The following is a 20029-nucleotide window of genomic DNA, read 5'->3' on the forward strand; positions in this document are numbered from 1 at the left end:
AAAGCGCACACACATACACACACACACACACACACACACACACACACACACACACACACACCACACACACCACACACACCACACACACACACACACACACACACACACACACACACACACACACACACACACACACACACACACATGTACACACAAGGAATTCAGGTCAGATGCAAATGTGCAAGTTAGACATCTCTGTGTGGGAGACCTGCTGGGCTGATTAAGGGAGTGGCACTTCTGTCTGAGAGTGTGTGTGTGTACGTGTGTGTGTGTGTGTGTGTGTGTTTGTGTGCATCTAAGCGAGAGGCAGACAGACAGAAGGAGAGGGCGGTAAAAACCCAGTAATATTGATAGTTTTTCCTCTTCCTCTTTTTTTGTGTTTCTACCCCAGTCAGCTGAAAACCCCTCCTGTCTCCTGCCCTCCTGCGGTCCTGCGGAGCAGCCCAACCACTACCACCTGCACCTTCTCTCTCCTATCGTCTACTGATAGTGTCTCCACGTTATTACAGATGAGTTGTGTGGAGAGATACCATCTTCGTGACTGCAGGCCTGGAACATCTTCATCTGGACGTCTTCTGCTGCAGCCAAACTCACCTCATATGTCCCACCCTGTTTGTGCAGTCATTACCTGTCCATTAGGGGTGCACGATTCAGAAAATGTCAGGATTCGATTCGATACCGATTTTTAGGCTCACGAATCGATTCAAAATCGTTTTTCGATTAAAAAACGATTCTTGATTAAAAAAAAATTGATTCACAGTATGTAAATGTTAGTGCTGTCAAACGATTTAAATATGTAGTCGTGATTAATCGCATTTTTGTCATAGTTAACTCAAAATGAATCGCCATATATCGCAAATTAATTCATCGCAAATTTTATTTCAATGCTCTTATCTTCGAAAAGTGGATTGGCTTGCTTTATGCAATGTTTTATTTTATTGAAAAACAACATTGCCAAACAGGGCGGTACAAAATAAAATTATAAAGTGCACATTTCAGACTCAGCCTATAGTGCAGTTAAAGCATGGCTTAATATTTTCTTTTTTTCAAGTTTGCTGTGAACATAGAAGTCAGGCCTCTTATTTCAGAAACAATGAACCGTAACAGTTAGGTAACCAATAAAAGGTAAGCCTACTACTTCTGTGCTTTCAGCCAGCTGCCTGTTGACATTTTCAGACAACAGTGAAGCTCGCTTCTTTTGCACATCACAACTTTTAAAGGTAAACTTTCTATTCAGAAGCTTTTTATCAACCATTTCGCCGTTACGCGCTCACCATCACTCAAACCGTAACGTTAGCCTTCTACAAGCAGATAAGCTGTCTGTGGCTGATCCTCAATTTGAGGGCAAGCTGAAATGTGCAGCAGCACCAAAAGACTCTGGTCTGGTCCATGTGTGTGTGTGTGTGTGTGTGTGTGTGTGTGTGTGTGTGTGTGTGTGTGTGTGTGTGATCTGCCCGTAACTGCTCAGTCAGAAGAAGGGCTGATGATTAGCTAATGACTCATGTCAATACAGCTTAAGGCACTGAGGGAGCCAGCCAGTCATCACCATGGCCACAGCATCCTACAAATGCAATTGCAAGGGTCAGACAGTTAAAGGTCAAGGTTTAAGTAAATTAACCTAAACATAGCTTACTATGTCTGCCACACAGACAGACACACACACACACACAAACCGACACACACAACTGCATGTTTCAGGGAGATGCATAGATCACTAACTGCATTAAGGATGTCTCTGTGACAGAACCTTCTGAAAAAAAAGGTCACATGCAAAAGCTTTAAAAAAAAGGACAAGCACGGCCGACAAAATATCAGTAAAGGCCTATGCAAACGGCATGATTTCATGTCATCTCGTGCAATATAATATCCAACCTATTCCTGCTGCATGATAATGTTAGCATCTGGCTTGTCATTCCAGTTAACTGTCCTGAGGTTAGCACTGGATGAGCACTGCAGCATAAAATGGCAAGATGCCAGGACGTCTCTGACTCAAAGTCAGTGTGTGTGTGTGTGTGTGTGTGTGTGTGTGTGTTTGTGTGTTCATGTCTTCTGTCTCTCTGCAGGGAGTGTGTAAGTGTGTGTGAGCTTTCAGGCTCCAGGCTTTGTAGAGCCACACAGAAAACACTCTGAAGAATGAGGTTGTGTGCATGTATGTGTGTCTGGAGCACGGGGCTGTTATGAATAAACAAACAGCTTATCTGCCTGCACTCAGCTTTGCAGGAGACAGAGTTAGGGAGAAATGTCTGGGGTGGTGGGCTGTAAGAGAGAGAGAGAGAGAGACTGGCTGACTGACTTTTGGAAGGATATAAAATAGGTCATTCTCTGACCTGTATTGTGTTACAATCATTTCATAATCACACCACCCTGTACGGAATCAGCCAGGACCCCCGGCCCCATGTATCTGAAGAGAGGCATGCAGGGAGAACAGGATGCATGCAGGGAGAACTGGGAGGTGATGCCGCACACATCAAACTGCGCAGGCTTTTTGCCCGTGTAGGCTGTACTTCAAACAGTGTGCTTTGCTATTACCCAACCAACTAAATCAAACGGAGCACGTTCTTTTTTCTCTCTCACATGGTTGGATCTGCTGGCTTGATGACTATAACTTTGAGTTGTGCAAAATGTAAAAATGTTGAAGTAATCTTTGACTTCTGTGCGGCCCTGGAACTGCTGAGCGGGGCTGCAGTGAGGGATGATGCTTATTGATTAAACACCACGAGTGGAAGACAACAGCAAGCGCCATTTTGAAAACCAGCGAGAGTATTTCATAAAAAATTAAAAGAAATGGCACAAAGAAAAGAAAAAAAGCACAGACCCAGACACTGGAGATCACACTTTGCATAGCATTGTGTACTAGAGAGGACACTGCCAATAGATAGTGGCCACTAGGGGGTGGACTAAACTCATATGCATTATGATTGTGAATAGCAACCAAAGAAGCAGCTGTACTAAAAATGTTAGCTTTGAGAATGGAATGAGAACGTCAGAAAAGTGGTTTACTTTGACGCAGATTCTCGCCCCATAAAATTACATTGTATAGCCGTTTTGCAGTTATAGCGTTCAAACTCAATACTAGACTGATTTTAATCATTTGTCCCTACTAATATGGGAAAGAAAGATGGGAATATAGGCCCCAGATAAAAAAAAAAAATTCCTTTAAGTATTTCACACAAATGTGCACTTTTGTAGGCTATAACAACTGCAGTGTCAGGAAGCAGTATAGTTTCATCAATATATGATCACATTATCTTTGTTTTTCCCATGTGGTATTGAAATGAGTTTGAATGAGATTAAGTTATTTTTCTATAGAAAGTGTGCTTTCAAACTATGGCTGAAAATGAAGTAGAGTGAAAGAGTGAAACATCTTGTTGCTATTGTCACTAATTTCTATACAATGAGAATTGTATTCTGGGTCATGCTTTTAATATTCATGGTACATCTGAAATAAAGCAAGAGTGCCAAAGGATTATGTAACATGTAATATATACATATAACACAATTTATGTAATCATATATTCATAAAAATATACTGCCATCACATGTCAAATGATAATTTAAGGATTTAACTGCACACCAACATAAAGGATGGCCTTATTTCAATTCAGATTTTTTACTGCAAATTATTTTTATTGGTTTTCTTCAATTCGGCTTTTTAATGCTTTCATATGAGAGGCAAATGATGTCCTTCACCTCCCAGGGAATAGGCTAGACCAGCCTCTTCAACACACTGATAACTTTAAGTTCTCTACAGGAAAAAGGTCTCCTCAGGTATTCCACATTCAACATAACCTTGATGCTTGTGATTAAGTATAAAGTACAGCAGTGTTTTGAGCATGTGACTGAGATTAGCCATGTTATATAATGTTTGTGTGTTAACATGTTTGTATAACAAGCTAATTTGACCGAAAGTTTAACCTGAAGTTTGAAGCATTAAGTTGGGCATAGGGTAACGCAAACAGGCCCCAGATGACGACGGGTGTGTTAAAAATGTCTTTTCAAATTGATATCAGACTTATGCTAATGTCCTATGGATGCAGGGATAGAAGTAAGCCCTACGTTTACATTTTGGGTTGCCACTTAATGACCATGGGAAATTGAAGGTCCCTAGGCAGGACCAGTTGAGATCCAGTAACGTACAGAACTAGGGCATATTTGGAAGCTGTCTTTTTGTGAGTAAATGCCTCTTTGTTGTATTCCTTCTAAAACAGCACAAATGTCAAGGTATGAGGAAGGAGGGCAGGGAGTACTTTGGACCAAGGCAGTGAGAGGAGATGCAGACCCCATTAAGGCAGAGTGAGTCAGTGGGGCTCATTGATAAAATGGCCTCCCAGGCAGTCTGGAGCAGAATGCAGTGGCACAGAGGGGAACAGGATTTGAGCTAATCCAGATGCTAGCTAATGCTATGGATGCCAGTGAGCTAACTGTCTCCACCTGCTGACCAAAGGTGTGATCTCAGAACCATACAGACAGACACATACAAAATGCCTGTTTGGTACTATGTGGTTGTGGGGGGAATGCCCATGTGCGTGTGTCCATGTGCACAGCTTACTGGACGATATATCTGCAGACAAAAGCTTCAAAATAGTTGGATGAAGAAGACAGATATGAGCAGAAAGATACGGAGATACAGGCTAATGGAGACAGAGAGACTGGCGGGCAGACAGACAGGATGATAGCCACAGATGTAACAGACCAAACAAAGATCATTCATTAGATAGGTCATGCTAATGTCTGGGCAAGACAATCACAGATGGGAGCCACACACGCACACGCAGACACACCCACACCCACACCCACACACACAATAACACCCCTCACCTTTCTGTAAATGTCATCCCAAGCAGTCCACCTATGCTGAAGCCCTGACTGATGGTTGACTGCTACAGAGTGTTTGCCTGTGGTGTGTGTGTTTTGGGGCAGGGGAGGCTGGGCATTGATTGTTGTTGAAAGGCCTGCGGTGCTGAGAGTGGGGGGACTGGCAGTAAAAGGCCAGGGCACAGTAGGACCCTTAATTACTGCCTGGCACTGCTGTGCCAAAGCGCCGCCATCAGGCCCCGAGAGCACCCCGAGAGAGGGCACCCTGAGAGGAGCACCAGGAGAGGGGCACCCTGCCTGTCTGCAGACACCATACTAATTCCTCCAGTTCCCCTTACTTAGCAGATGAGCAGGGGGGCAGAGAGGCAGACCGGCCTCTGGGGCTTCAGACAACTTGTTCTAGGGGTGCTCTAATGAGGCATCTGACATTCACATCCAACAGAAAAACACAGGATGGAGATCTCTTCAGCAGTGGGCCACAATTGCAGGTATAATAGGTAAAAAAATAAATAAAACATTAACATAACATAGACATATCCCGTAATGATGAGGTACACTGTGCTGAATTATTTAACATCCGTTTAACATCCATCCACCTTATCTATCCTTCCATACTGGTCCGAAAAACAACACCCTGCAACTGTGCTCTCAGCAAACCCAGGGAAATTGGCCGATTAGCACAACCTAGAGGTGGAAATGCTGGATGAAATCAGTGAGGTACATGTATGGTTCACGAGTGTGTGTCAACTAGCAGGGCTTTTCCCCCAGATCCTGGGATTCCCCTCTGTCCTCAGAGAAGCCCACACAGGAGCTCAGGGCCACACACGCAAGGAGCCCACACTGAACACAGGAGCGCGGCGGCCCCCACTGCTGATCACAAAGGCATCTGGCAGCTCAGGCTCAAAACCCATCACTGATGATGTCCCGCTAAAGAGCAGTCCATTTCATTAGAGGACGAGCGGAAGTGGAGTGAACTTCTCTTAGGCAGCTGTGTGGACTCAAGAGGATGAGCTGGGGACAGCCTGATGCAGCCTGATGCAGCCTGATGCTGGAAACACATGTGGTTCACGGGGCTAATCCTCTGGGTAAGCCCTGCAGCGCTCACCATTTCAGTCTGCTTTTAAAGCCGCTATTAATGGAGTCTGAGACCAGTGGCTGCTTTGTAGAGACTAGAAAGAAAAAAAAAAAGATCTAAGATACTCAGTTGAACCATGAGATTAGGCCGGCAGATTGAAGCATTACGAATACTTGGAATGAAAAGATTGTTAATAGCTGTGGACTAAATGTGCACCTTGGGCACCTTGTGTGCACCTTGTACATAGGCAGGTGTGTACATAGGCAGGTAGCTAGGAAAGACTGGACAGTGTTGTTCCTACAGTCTGTGGATGTGTATGTGTTGCTGCCAAAAGCTTTTAACATTAACACCAATACCAGTGATAAACTTCACAGCAGACAACGACAATGAAAACAGAGGAGAGCATGAATGAATGAATGAATGGGCAGGACAGGGTGTTGGGCAGTGGAGGAAAGGCGAGCGTGGAGCAGTGTGAGGGTGAATGAGTAAGGGGGGGGGGGGGGGGTGCAGTGGTGTTGCTGGCCTTGGAGATGCTATGATGAGGGTAATGCAGAGGGACAGGTTCCCCGTGCAGCGCTGGAGGTGGCCTGTCACCCCCGCTCAACAGTCAGCTTTAATTACACACACACACACACACACACACACACACACACACACACACACACACACACACACACACACACACACACACACACACACACACACACACACACACACACACACACACAATCCTCTCTATTTCTCAGACACACTTAAACATAACTCTCTCAGCCACTGTGTTGTGTGGAAGCCTGCCCCCCCCCCTCACAGACAGACAGAAACACAGGCATACACTCATACAGACACGCACATTCAGTCAGCTTTAATTAGCACCACGTGCCACACAGGGAGGCATGGCAACCCCATGTCCCAGTAGCAGCTGCTGTTTGTGAGTGTGGGGGCATGTTTGTTGGGGTATGGGAGCGTGTGTGAGCGTGTGTGTGTGTGTGTGTATGTCTATGCTAATATCAACACAAATTCAGCTCACAATGGCAAACTAGGGATGTCACCCTTTCCTTCCAGGAAACCATTCTGGCCCTCCACTTTCACCCTGCCTGTGCATCTGTATGTGTGTGTGTGTGTGTGTTTGTCTTTGTGTGTGTGTGCACACACAAAGATAATTTTTGGGTGTTTATATTACCATAAATCTAAATTGATCTTGAACATCACTATGTTCAGGTCTGAAAACAGAGTCAAACCTCTGTTGAGGTTAACGTTGCGTATCCAAACCAAATGATTTGTATATATATTATATCAATATCAATTTATACCAGTTTATTGTACAAGTTAACCTTGCTTCATCAGTGAGGAAGAAGAAGAAGAAGAGTTTTCAACTTGACAATACAGCCTCTCTCTCATTCACATGGTGCATTGCAGTACGGCAAGCAGGCAAAGAGAGAGAGAGCGAAAGTGAGTGAGAGTGCGAAAGCGCGTGCGTTAGAGACAGAGAGAGAGATAGAGAGAGAGGGTGATAGAGAGAGAGAAATGCAGACAACTACAGCAAAAGGACAGCCAAATTAAAACAGAGGGTAGAAAGACTGGAGAGCACTGAGAGACTGCACGCAGACAATGGTGCTATGATAAAGGAACTGTTTACGTGCTCCAGAGTGATGTCATGGCACATCAAACATCCAGCCTAAACCTACACCGTCTCTAGACCAAGCCAAGGGTGCCTCCTCAATCCATCCAATCTTCAGATTCACACAGAACATTATGCTATACACATGTTTGGGTGAGAGGATATTTGCACAAGAATTGTTTTGGGTAAAAAGGGTCATTATTTTCTCTTTTCTGGGGAGGCACTTTGTGTGAACGACTGCAGACTAAGCAAAAGAGGCTCAGAGTTCACCTAAGAGCCTCCGAATCATATCTCTGCTGTGGAGTGTCTGAACGTGTGGCTGAGGATGTGAGTACTATGACCTCAGACAGAGATGAAAGAATGAATGACATTTAAGGACAGGAAGAGAGAGGAAAACAGAGATGGAGGAGGGGGAGAGAGAGAGAGAGAGAGCGAAAGACAAACAAAGGAGAGGTGTGTGTGTGTGTGTGTGTGTGTGTGGGGGGCTGAGGGGGGACTTCCCGTGTCTACGTGAGGAGCCTAATCAGGCTAGCCAGACTCCAGACGAATGTCTCGCCATATCAGCCGTCTGCTCCACTCCACACCTCCCCAACCCCGACCCCCAACCAGCATCCCCTCCAGGCCTACCAGCCCCCCAGCACGCCTCTGACCTCAACACCCTCCCCCCTGTAACCGTGGTTACAAGGATGAAGGATGAAAGAGGGGGTTGTGGCTGGGACCTCCTTGTGTCACTTCAGCCTCTGTGATGTGTGGAAGCACACCCCCCAACACACACACAAAGTCACACACACACACACACCCCACCATACACACACAAAGTCACACACACACACCCCCATACACCAGGGATGTGCAGTCATAGGAGGCAGGGGAGGCAGAGCAAAAAAAACAAATATTTAAAAAATATTTTTAAAAAAAAATTATAATAATAATATATTTATGTATTATAAAATAAATATTCATATTTCTCTAGTTATCTGTGTTACGAGTGTCATTTCTGCATGATTCCGATCATTTCGAGCATTTTTATTATCAAAATCGCTGAATTTGTGCATTTCCGCTTCCTGAAAACATTGACGTGCCGTGGCAAATGCATTGCTGTCTATGGGCAGCTGTATGGAATCAGATCAATGCCATAAATATTTTGTAATCTGTAATATAGATTTTGTATCTGTAATATTGATTTTGTATAGTGAAACCATCTACACTTTCAAAACCTATCTACAGATATGGATTTCAAATATGAAATGTATCTACACTTCCAAAAACTATCTTCACTTTCAAAATCTATTTACAGATACGGATTTCAAATACGAAATGTATCTACACTTGCAAAAACTATCTTCACTTTCAAAATCTATCTGCAGATATGGATTTCAGTTACGGATTTCAGTTCGCATTACGGATTTCAAGTACGAGTTACGGATTTCTGTTACGAATTACAAAATCTTTTTGGCACTGTCTTAACTTCCTTTCTAAAGAGCCAATCAGCGCTTTTTGCAGATTTTCTAAAGCGCCAATCAACACATTGTATCCTGTACTGACTAGCCAATCAGCGCTAGCTTGCTGGGAACTGGGAAAGTTCAGTGAAACGGTGTATGCAGCTGTCATGGATCAGAGACCGAGAAATGGCACAAGTAAGAAGTCCTATATTTGGAGTTGTTAATAAAGTCATTGTAAAACGCACAATCAGTCAGTGGTTTGCACTCCACACTTCGTTCCACCTGTTTCAAAGATCCCTGTCGTTGTATGGAAGATATTAGGATCTGCTTTGGTAGCTAACGAAAGCTAACGTTAGCATTTTCGTGATTGATCTCCTATTCACATTTTATTAAGTTAACCATGAACAGTATTCATATGACCCATTATCACGATGAGAACATTTAGCAGACAGACTGCTATTGTCTTGTTCTCCAGACACGCAAAGTGATGGTGGGGGTATACCGTTAAGTGCATCCTCAACAACTGGATAATGACCAGCCTGATTTCAAAACCACCTTGCAATGTCATTTTCGTTTCTTTTCATGGCACTTTGGGGTAGCCTATTTGTAACCATTTTCTGAAGTCTTCTTTATTGTGTATTTTTTGTGGAAGCGAGTTTTCTAGCGTCTCAGTGGAGGCAGCAAGCGAGACCAATTTCTTAGTTACAATGCGTTCTGCACCCAAGCGATCTCTGAATCGCCAGAGCCTAAGATTAACTAAATAGTACAGGTGTTCATCAGCCCTTTGGGCCAGACATAAGGCATGCTTGTTAAACTTCCCCCGAAGGCGTTCGTACACCGAATTTTATTCAAACCATGCGGGGGAGACCCCAGATCTCTCCCTAGGCACAGTAGGCAGAGCGGTGGCAGATTTAGGTTATAAGTATTGAATAATAATGAGCGGGCCAGCAGTTGCCAGCAAGCTAGCGCTGATTGGCTAGTCAGTACAGGATACAATGTGTTGATTGGCGCTTTAGAAAATCTGCCAAAAGCTCTGATTGGCTCTTTAGAAAGGCTGTAAAAACAGTGCCAAAAAGATTTTGTAATTCGTAACAGAAATCCGTAATGCGTAACTGAAATCCGTATCTGCAGATAGATTTTGAAAGTGAAGATAGTTTTTGAAAGTGTAGATAGTTTTTGAAAGTGTAGATACATTTCGTATTTGAAATATGTATCTGTAAATAGATTTTGAAAGTGAAGATAGTTTTTGAAAGTGTAGATACATTTCGTATTTGAAATCCGTATCTGTAGATAGGTTTTGAAAGTGTAGATGGTTTCACAGATACTTAATCTATATTACAGATTACAAAATATTTATGGCATTGATCTGATTCCATACAGCTGAGCCAGTACCTCAGTAAGGATTGCGCAATCACTCCAAACTGGGTTTTACGCATGCGTGGGCAAGCGCAGAACCTTTGAGTTGAGCTCAAAACCCATTGAAAAATATTGCTACTGAGGCAGGCAGTACCACTGCTTCAAGAAGGGAGGCGAGTGAGAGCGCAATTGTCGATTATATGTTGTTTTTAAAGCTGGACCTCTTCTAGGCTTCTACTTGGAAGGTTGTATTGCTAAGCTGAAGCAGTTCTCAAAATTGGACTTGCCGTCCAAACGTGAAATGATTAATAATGAGAGACCAATGGCGGAGCTAAAATGTTTGCTTCAAACGACGGGACAGAAGGCATTGACATTTGCAGTGGAGTGTTTCAAGTTTCCCAACGGGACATATTCATGCGCAACACAAACCTAGCCAAAGGCTGCTAGGTGCAGGGGAACTGTGAATGGATTACGAGCTCCAACAAAAGTGCACCAACTTTAAATTATACCGGTCAGTAGAACATTTTGGTATTGTGTGCTATGTCTGTGGTGTTTAACTGTTTGCTTGTTAATACGTTGTGTAAATAAATATGTAAGTGTTTTTTTCTCAACTTCGAATTCAATTGCATTGTTGGGCAAGCTACTTGATATTGTAGTGAGCTAAGCTATCAGCTACTCTACAATAAATTCAGCTTCACTACACAGAAGCTACCACTCAAAAAAAGCTAAGTTACATAAACCTGTCAAAAGTAGTTTGATACATTAGAAGCTACTTTCAGTTAAACAAACTGCATGCCAAGTCAATGCAATTTTAGGGATCAACACAACTGTCAGTCAGATAAAAACGGTTGAATGGATGAAATTTGTGTGTTCGTATGTTTGTGTTGGATGTCATTGACGTTGACAGGAACTTTTTCTTTGGATTACAAAGAAGGCATCTGAAAACATATTAAGTTTCACTCGTCTCTTATAAAGTGACGTACTTTTGAAGGTATGGCTGTTGAGTCAGGTATTCAAACGCAGACGAAAACAAATTAGTGCAGAAGACCTCGCCTACCTTCATCTTTCGTCTATTTTGTGCATTTTCGCAATTCGACTCCCTGAGCAGACAGCACGAACTTTTCACTTTTTAACTTTCATCATCTTCAGCTGTATCTAAATATCAACAGCATTCTAGTTATCCGGTTGTCTAGAATCTGCATGCAAACTACCCATTTAAAATTAGGGGAGAATTCATTTTAATTGTATGAGCAGCGTCTGGTGTCCTTGAAATGACGATATCTATCTATCTATTTTCACTCGTCTCGCCTAAAGTGATGTACTGCTTAATTTGTGTGTTTAATGGCTGCAGGGAAGCCTGTTATGAATGAACATCAGAAAGGTCCAGGATAAATTAGCTTTCGAGGACGCTACTGCGGTACTTGATCAATAAAAGAGCTTAGCTACTAAAAAGTTACTTGGTTTTGTAAATAGCGACGTTACTGCCAAGCTACTGACAAATGTAGTGACACTACTGCCCATCACTGCCGAGTTGTGTAAAAGGTTATATTTTCCCTAGACAAATTGAAATTAGCCATATCATTGGTGGGAGGGCTACATACGCTTCCTTGTAACGATTAATATCTTATTTGACACGGTGTAAAAGTTCAATTACCACACCGATTGTACGTTTAAGACTCGTAAAAGTCAGTTAACTATTGAGCCGCATAACTTATTATAATAATAATCGTTTAAAAGTAATAGTATAAGACAATGGAACATAAAGTTTTTTCAGTTCTGGTGAGATGACAATTTTAAAACCATAAGCATATATACATGTATGATGTATACATTTCTATTTTTTTTTAAACAACTAGAGATCGGAATGACGTAATCACTTCAGGTTTCTGTGCCTCACCAGCTGTGAACCTCACCACACGTCACTGCCACACACACACACACACACACACACACACACACACACACACACACACACACACACACACAAAGTCACACATACATTCACACAGCAAACCTCGTGTAGTGCACTGCTGCTGCAACTCTGACCCCCCTATAATGTGCATCCCTAAGCAGCCCAGGCGCACGCCCAAGGTTGACCTTGCTCTGACCTGCCCCCTTCCACCCTCGTCTGTGTCGCCCCACGCTACCTGCCCCCGCTGCCTCTCAAATCCCACTGGGGCTGGTGTCTACCCCTGCCTGCCTTCTGCCTGCAGTCCAGACATGGTGTATGTCTGGTGGCGATGCTGCTCTTTGTTCCCGCACACCTCCCTACACCCCTCCAAAAAGGTCAGATTTGAGGTTGCTGCAACCCTTCCCCCAATGCACACACCTCCCTACACACACACACACACACACACACACACACACACACACACACACACACACACCCCCCTCCTTCCCGGTCCCTTCCCCTTCTACGGTATCATCATTGTGTGTTTGGGACACATTGTGTGTTTGGGGACTGTCGTCTCACTCACCTTCTTCTCCTGAGGGAGGCAGCAGTCACACAGACTGGAGACAAGGATAGAGAGAGCAAGAGAGCAAAAGAGAGAGAGAGAGAGAGAGAGAGAGAGAGAGAGAGAGAAACAGAGGAAAGTCCAAAAGCTAAGAAAGGCTGGAGGAACTCACATAGTCTGGGAGTGCAGCGCCCTCGTCCGTGCCCACAGGCCTGCGCAGTGACTGGGTGGCCTGCTCCAGGACCTTATTGTGCTTCTTGGACAGCAGTGCAAACAAACTGAGACACAAAGAGAGAGAGAACAAACAAACACATAAATAATATAGCAAGCCTGTCAATGGTACAGTGTGGCATTACAAATCATGGCAGTTTGCATCATGTGAGGCCTCGTACTAACATAATGGCCTGCACTGGGAAGTGAAGGTTGCATCAGGGTCACTGCGAGTTGCACAATACTGAGCAGACAGGACATTTGGTCTCTCTGGTCTGGCTACGACACTGGAAGTGGCACTGAGACAATGCTACCCTAACCCCACACCAACACCACTGGTCATGTTATGGAGAGCACACATAACCTCACCTATGTAGTGACTATTATTTCCATCCTTCATTTGCTGAGTATATAAGCCTGAGGTAGGTAAAGTAATGGTGAAGAAAGCACCTGCACCTGATTCAAATGTGGTCAATCTATTGTTCTGTTTATCAGATAGTGTGTGTGTGAGGGATGGGGCTTATAAGGAGCCATTAGCAGGTGACATGATGGTGGCGAGTACAATGATTCAGTTCAATTCAATTACATTTTATTTATATAGCGCCATAACAATACAATTGCCTATAGGCGCTTTACAGAGCCCAGAGCCTGAACCCAGCACAATGGCACAATGGCAATGATCAGACCATCAAAGCTGCGTATTCATGGATGGTCAAAGCTAAGAATTGCACATAGTACAAAAGGTGGTGATACACTTAAACAGGGAAAACTTGTATATTTGTTCACTTCTCATGACACATACAAGCTCTTAACACAGACACTTCCTCTGGGCTGTCAAACTCCAGCTGGTGTATGCAAGGTCTCAATTCTGATCTGACCAGCTGAAAACATGCACCTGGCTCACTCCCACAAGCCGAGTGCTGATCGATGTCACCACATCAGGCAGAGACGGAGCCAGAGCTGGAGCCACTGCATCTCTGTGGGTGCCTGCCTGCCTCCTAAACCCCTCACAGCACACTGCTCTGCCTGCTCTGCCTCAGAGGTCATCAAAAACAGCTTTCCCCAACAGCTCCTGAAAAGCAGCTTTCCTTCCCCACATGACAGAAACAAACCAGCTTAACTCACTGGACCGAGAAGTTTCCTCTCGCCCGCACCAGACACCCCTGACGCTTCAGATCAGCCATCTGCTGAGGTGGGAGATGTGGTCGATACTCAGTGACCTTCACTCAGTGGCAGCTAGGCAGAGCGCAGGGCGACTGTATATATATAGTGTGTGTGTGTGTGTGTCTGTAGTATGTGCAATGGCAGAGAGAGCTGTGTGTGTCTGTAGTATGTGCAATGGCAGAGAGAGCTGTGTGGGACTGATGGAGAGGGGTGTTAAGCTACATTAATGGTCCCTCATCCATCAGCAATATCTTGCCTCCCTGCTCTGGCCTTGGGTGGCATGCCTTGTGCGTTTTAGTGTGCCCTTCACCCACACAACTTCACACACACACAGACAGACAGACAGACAGACAGACAGACAGACACAGAATCACACACACACACACACACTTGACAAAAACATACCAAATGAAAGACTTGCAAATAAGATCTGTCAAATCAACATGCTCAGATTGAACCCATAGCTGTGACTGCAACCAAAGCTAAACTTATAACTCCACTCAGTTAACACAACTGAAAATCAACACAGATGTCCTGTGTTGGCACAAAGACACTACCTAATGCTTCACACTTCCAGAGAGAAGCAGAATGGACTGTCCTCTCTCTGTGGACAGACTTATGCAGCAACGTGTTAGATTGCTGATCATTTTCCATCAATACTTTTAGAGAGAGAAGCCATGGGGGAGTTGTGCATGCTGGAGATTCCCCATTATACTTGTAGCTGCTGTTCACACAATTTCATATAATTAATGGAGCTATGCAACGACTTTTCATGTTTGTCTTGCCACACACAAACAGACCGAAAAAAAAACATTCAATCATCCTTACACACTTCCTAAAGTCAAAAGTCAAAATCATTTTTGTTAGTAATCTCTGTCGCACAGCATCTCTCTCTCTGGTTGAAATCAGACAGGTGAAACACCGGCACGGTCCTGGGCTTGAGTTTGGAATTCTGGGTGGCTCAGGTTGTCACTGACTGATGGGGAGCTGTGGCAGATCAGGCCATTGTTTTGGCAGTGGGCTGTGAGGCAGCCTGTTTCATTGTTCCATGTTTAGTCTAGACACAGTGCCTGGAAGCTGTGTCAGGCTGACCTACTGAGAGAGCAAATTGCCTGGCCATCGGCACAGAGAGCAGACACACACGCACGCGCCCCCACACACATACACCCCGCCTCTGTCTGTCTGGGTCCCCCCTCTCTGTCTGTCTCTGTCTCCTTTTACCCCCCTCTCTCAATCACACACACAGGCACACACACACACATAGACACGCACGCACTCTCTCTCTCTCTCTCTCTCTCTCTCTCTCTCTCTCTCTCTCTCCATCTCATCTGGGTTGATAAAAAAGACCCAGTCATATCCACAGTCTCTTTCAGTTAATCAGGCATGCCTTGAGAAGAGTCCTCAAAAGCAGTCAGGCTCTGGGAAAAGGTCTGTGTTTGGTGGAAGGAGATGCACACCTGGGCACATTTAAGTACCACTGCAGAGAGAGAGAGAGAGAGAGAGAGAGAGAGAGAGAGAGAGCGAAAGAGAGAGGAATGAGGAGAGTGAAAGAGACAGATAAAGAAATGGGGAGAGAGAGAGAGAGAGAGAGAGAGAGAGAGAGAGAGAGAGAGAATGATGACGCTACTGAAAGGTTGGTAGTGAGCCCCAGCATAGGGCAGGTGAGTGGGTTATGGCTCTGGTTCGTTTGGCCTTTTGTAAATGTTATGGGGCATTAGGGGACACAGGGAGCACCTGCAGTGTCTGAAGACACAAAATCTCATCATTAAATGAACTCCTCTGACTTACTTGCAAAGTGACGATTTCATGGAGGATCCTCTAGGGCAATCATTATGTTATAAGTGACCTACACGGATTACAGCTTGCTTGATCAACATGGATACCTTACAACACATTACAAAATAATCAACTTCACATTCATCTAAATAATGACACTGAAAATGAAGTATTCACTAACTTCTGTGCTTCTACCCCCCATATCATAACAGTATATGCCCTCTGTTACAGTTAATAAAAAAAGAATGAGAAAATGTGGTCTTTGTGGTTAAGAACTAATCTCTTTAAACACAGTACATCAATCCAATGCCTTGTGAAAGCAGAGCTCAACCAGCGGTGCAGAGGGCGAGGCAAGTGGTCCATTTGACAAGTAGTGGGTTCAGGAAGGGAAACCAGGCTGGTTTGAATCGACTTTCGCCCGCAATTCAATACCAGAATTGAAATGAGTTGTCTCCAGGTGTTGAGCTCTTGGGGCGACAGTGGTACAGGAGGTAGAGAAGTCGTTTAGTAATCAGAAGGTTACTAGTTCGATTCCCTGTCGAGGCGTCCTTGAGCAAGAACCCCTAATTGCTCTTGATGTGCAGTGTGCCATCAGTGTAAATGTAAACATTTATATACATCCCTGTAAGTCGCTTTGGATAAAAGCGTCTGCTAAATGTAAATGTATGTATGTATGCTGAAATCATGTCTGGCCCCGCAAGGCTTAGAATAAAGATGCCCTTTAACAAGAACACAGATGATGACTGGTGCAGTGTTATGGCTATTACAGGTAACACTGCATAATTAGTTTTATCTACATGGATTTCATGCCGGGACAGACAGAGTTATGGTTAAGCATAAAGGCTGGGAGTAAATGATCATATGCACAGGCCGTCCACACGTGGGAGGGAGGGAGAGACAAAGACAGATGCTACCCTGGGAGTTAACCTGTGAGACGAAATGCTAATGCGCTAGCTCCCTGCTCTGTAATCAGCCCACAACTGGAGAGGAGGAAGTCCAAGATGCCCAGACCACACATGTACCTCAGCATAAGGCAGTCTGAGGCAGTGCATCATAAGGGCAGGGAGGAGAGCATGAACAGGATGTTTTATTCCTGTTGACCTCAAGTAGTTCCAATAGTGCACTATTATTAAAGGTAAGAGGGTGGCCAGAGAGCAGTGTATGGAGCAGCCATCTTGGATCTTTTGCAGTAATAAGCCTGCAGACTTCATTGACACTTTCTTCAGAACCTACTGACATGCCAAGAAATCAAAGGGATCCATAGCTGGTGCGGAAGGACTTCTATCAATAACCCACTTCATGCCAATTAGTTCCACAGCCAAACCAGCACAGGGGATTCACCCAGGTGTCATTTAACAAATCAATTACTGTAGTCGACCCAGAGGGGGAGAAGCCATCCATTCCAGAAGAGGCTGAGGCTGACGCTAAAGTACAGACTGGCTTCTGCATCATTGATTAAATAACACAGGCTAGCAGAGGGTTGGTTAGCAGCTGTTAGCAAATGCACTTTACTGATGTAGACTCAATTAAGGCCGCTACTGGCAGTGCCTAAGGCTACGCAATTGCTATGTAGGGAACCGAGTGCAATGAAAAGAGAAGCAAGAAGCCTTATTTATTGACTTCTAGTGAGCATGAGATGAGATGAGAATGATGATGAGAAAAGAAGTGCAGCTGGCAGGGGAATCAGCTAGGAGTCTACAAGTCAACAACAGAACCAAACCAGCCCCCTTTTCTTCCCCCATATGTTCTAGCTCCAGAGCTCTCATCCACGCAGCACACCCCTGTGCAGAACTCATGCTACGCTACTACGGAAGCAAAGGAAGTGACGTCACTGGCGCAAGACGTCTCATAACGTGAGGGCATTCCATGATATTTCCATGACTTCCATGTCATACATGACCTCAGACAGCCAGGCCGGTGGGGCGGCTGTACATCCTGGGCATTAGAGTGCCTTTGCTGGGCTTAAGCCGGTAGATGCCTCTGACCTCACCTCATGCTCCAGAAAAAAGCGGACACTTGGGTTTGCACAGTAGAGAGAGAGAGAGAGCCCAGGGCCCAAGACCCAGAACCAACCATGCGGCACTATTACTCATAAAGCACCGGGGACAGCCCACAGCCGCAAGAAACATGTTTTTTTTTTCCATCTTCCTGTGGTCGCCGAAACAACACGCGAGAGGAAAAAAACAGGGATGATGAGAGAAGGAGAGAGAGAGGGAGAGGTAAAGGACAACAGTGCAGACTTGTATGTGGCTCGGAGGACCCATGACGGGCAGTGAGAAAGAACAGATAAAGGGAGCACTGACTGTCCACACACACACACACACACACACACACACACAGCCATCAGAGTGTGTGGTCTTGATTCATTGGGCTTTATGACTAACAAAGTTGGCCATTCATATTTCAAAAGGAACGGCTGCTCTGCCCACAGGAAGGGGATTCCTCAGGCAGCTTGGAGTCATTACGAGACAGGCCAACTCACATTCAGTGCTGCAGTACTGATGGGCCCCACAGGCCTGCTCACAGAGCCTTCCCCAATAACAAGTCAGCCACACCGCTCAACTTTCCCAGAAATCATAGCCGCCACCGCCGAACAAAACACTCAAGTTGGATGCAGAGCTGCTTCAGGCTTTGTGTAAATCAGCAGAGTCCCAAAATCATAAACTAACAGTTTGTGTAGTTTGGTGTTGATCCTTCTCTCACGGCACACTGGCACAGGCACAGAGATGCACTGATGCACCGAAGAATCCAAAGGTATGACTCTGCTACAAATTAAAGCCATAATACAGGAAAAAACTAGACATACCACATTGTGGTTCACAATATGAACACCACATAAAGTAGGAGACTAGGAAATGAAAACAGTATTAGTAAATATATAGGAAATAATAATATATATTTGTGTAATTTAACTCACACCAAAAAAAGACTTCTTCTTTAAGATGAAGTGTATATTGGACCTTATTACAAAAAAAACTGCTCATGTACATATATGATGGTTTTTTTGTATCATATTTGATACATTAGGCCTTTACTGATCACAAAAATGTTAATTTCAGAAACTACAACAAATATGGTTCACTGCATCTGGAACATGTTGGAATATTTCATGTGGGTTGGTTCTTTTTCAAACAGGAACTTTTTTTAACAATATTTTTATTTTGCCTTGGCGTAGGCAAAAAATCTTTTGCCTTGGTTACATTGCCCCTAGTGGTCAAATGGTGCAACATTTTGGCACCACCTCAGGGAGGGAACCTGAGTCCATATAGCAAGTTTCATATTATCGAAGAGTTGCCAAGATATGATCTTTCTTTCTGCATCATGCATTGTAATACAAAGACAATGGATGGATTTACAGATAAATTACCTTAAACACTACATCATATTTCGTAGACACATTTTCAACAAGATTTGAATGTATAATAAAGCATGAAATATTAAGTTGCTTTAATACGGTACATTTTTAAATTGAAATCTTAGTTACAATATAAATGTTATTCTTATAGTAACTTTTTCAAAATTTTGAATCAATAAACCAAGATCTGAACTGCCGACTGAAACAGCATTAAATAGGAAAGATCCCTTGGTTCCCAAATAAATAAGAAACTATACTTTGTGACTGTTGGCCATCCACAAAATGGGTGTGAAGCAGTAACACTATGACCGTCTGTGCACGCATACATATCTCTATCCAGTCCTCCCTAACGTGGAACATCCCGGCCCCTTATCTCATCCTTCAGTGCTTCTCAGCCTGCAACCTCCCTTAGGTGGCCGAGGCTCTTTATGATCTGAATGAATGCTCAGTAGGGTAGTTAGTGCAGGTGTTTCAGATCTGAATGAATGCTCAGTAGTGTTGGCGCATGTGTTTCTATTAATGAGTGGTTTAGCGTCATGCCAAGAGAGAAGACTTCTGCCCATTCCTAATGGGATCAACTAACACCTCGACGTATATTATCTGGAATTAAAAAAAAAAAAAAAACGTTATTGGGCTCCAAGAACAAACTGCTCCAAGTAGCACCAAGTAGCAAATGTTCTGCCAAAATGAAAAGTGAAGATAGACCAAGCCATATCAGAGGAACAGAGAAAAACATGTAACTTGCTGTAGAGACATCTTATG

The 20029-nt window shown here is 44.1% G+C and overlaps 1 protein-coding gene across 2 annotated transcripts in view; it reads right to left on the reverse strand.

Annotated features, from left to right (window-relative positions):
* The window catches only part of dym (dymeclin), an 82909-nt gene that overhangs the window by 12351 nt on the left and 50529 nt on the right, over positions 1-20029 (reverse strand). For both annotated transcript variants that reach the window (XM_080847199.1, XM_080847198.1), the window contains exon 14: positions 12935-13040. In XM_080847199.1, the coding sequence (XP_080703325.1) occupies positions 12935-13040 (106 nt within the window). The remainder of the gene's footprint in view (positions 1-12934; positions 13041-20029) is intronic.

This window comes from Sprattus sprattus (genome assembly GCF_963457725.1).
Source record: "Sprattus sprattus genome assembly, chromosome: 11".
In the NCBI taxonomy this organism is placed as follows: domain Eukaryota; kingdom Metazoa; phylum Chordata; class Actinopteri; order Clupeiformes; family Clupeidae; genus Sprattus; species Sprattus sprattus.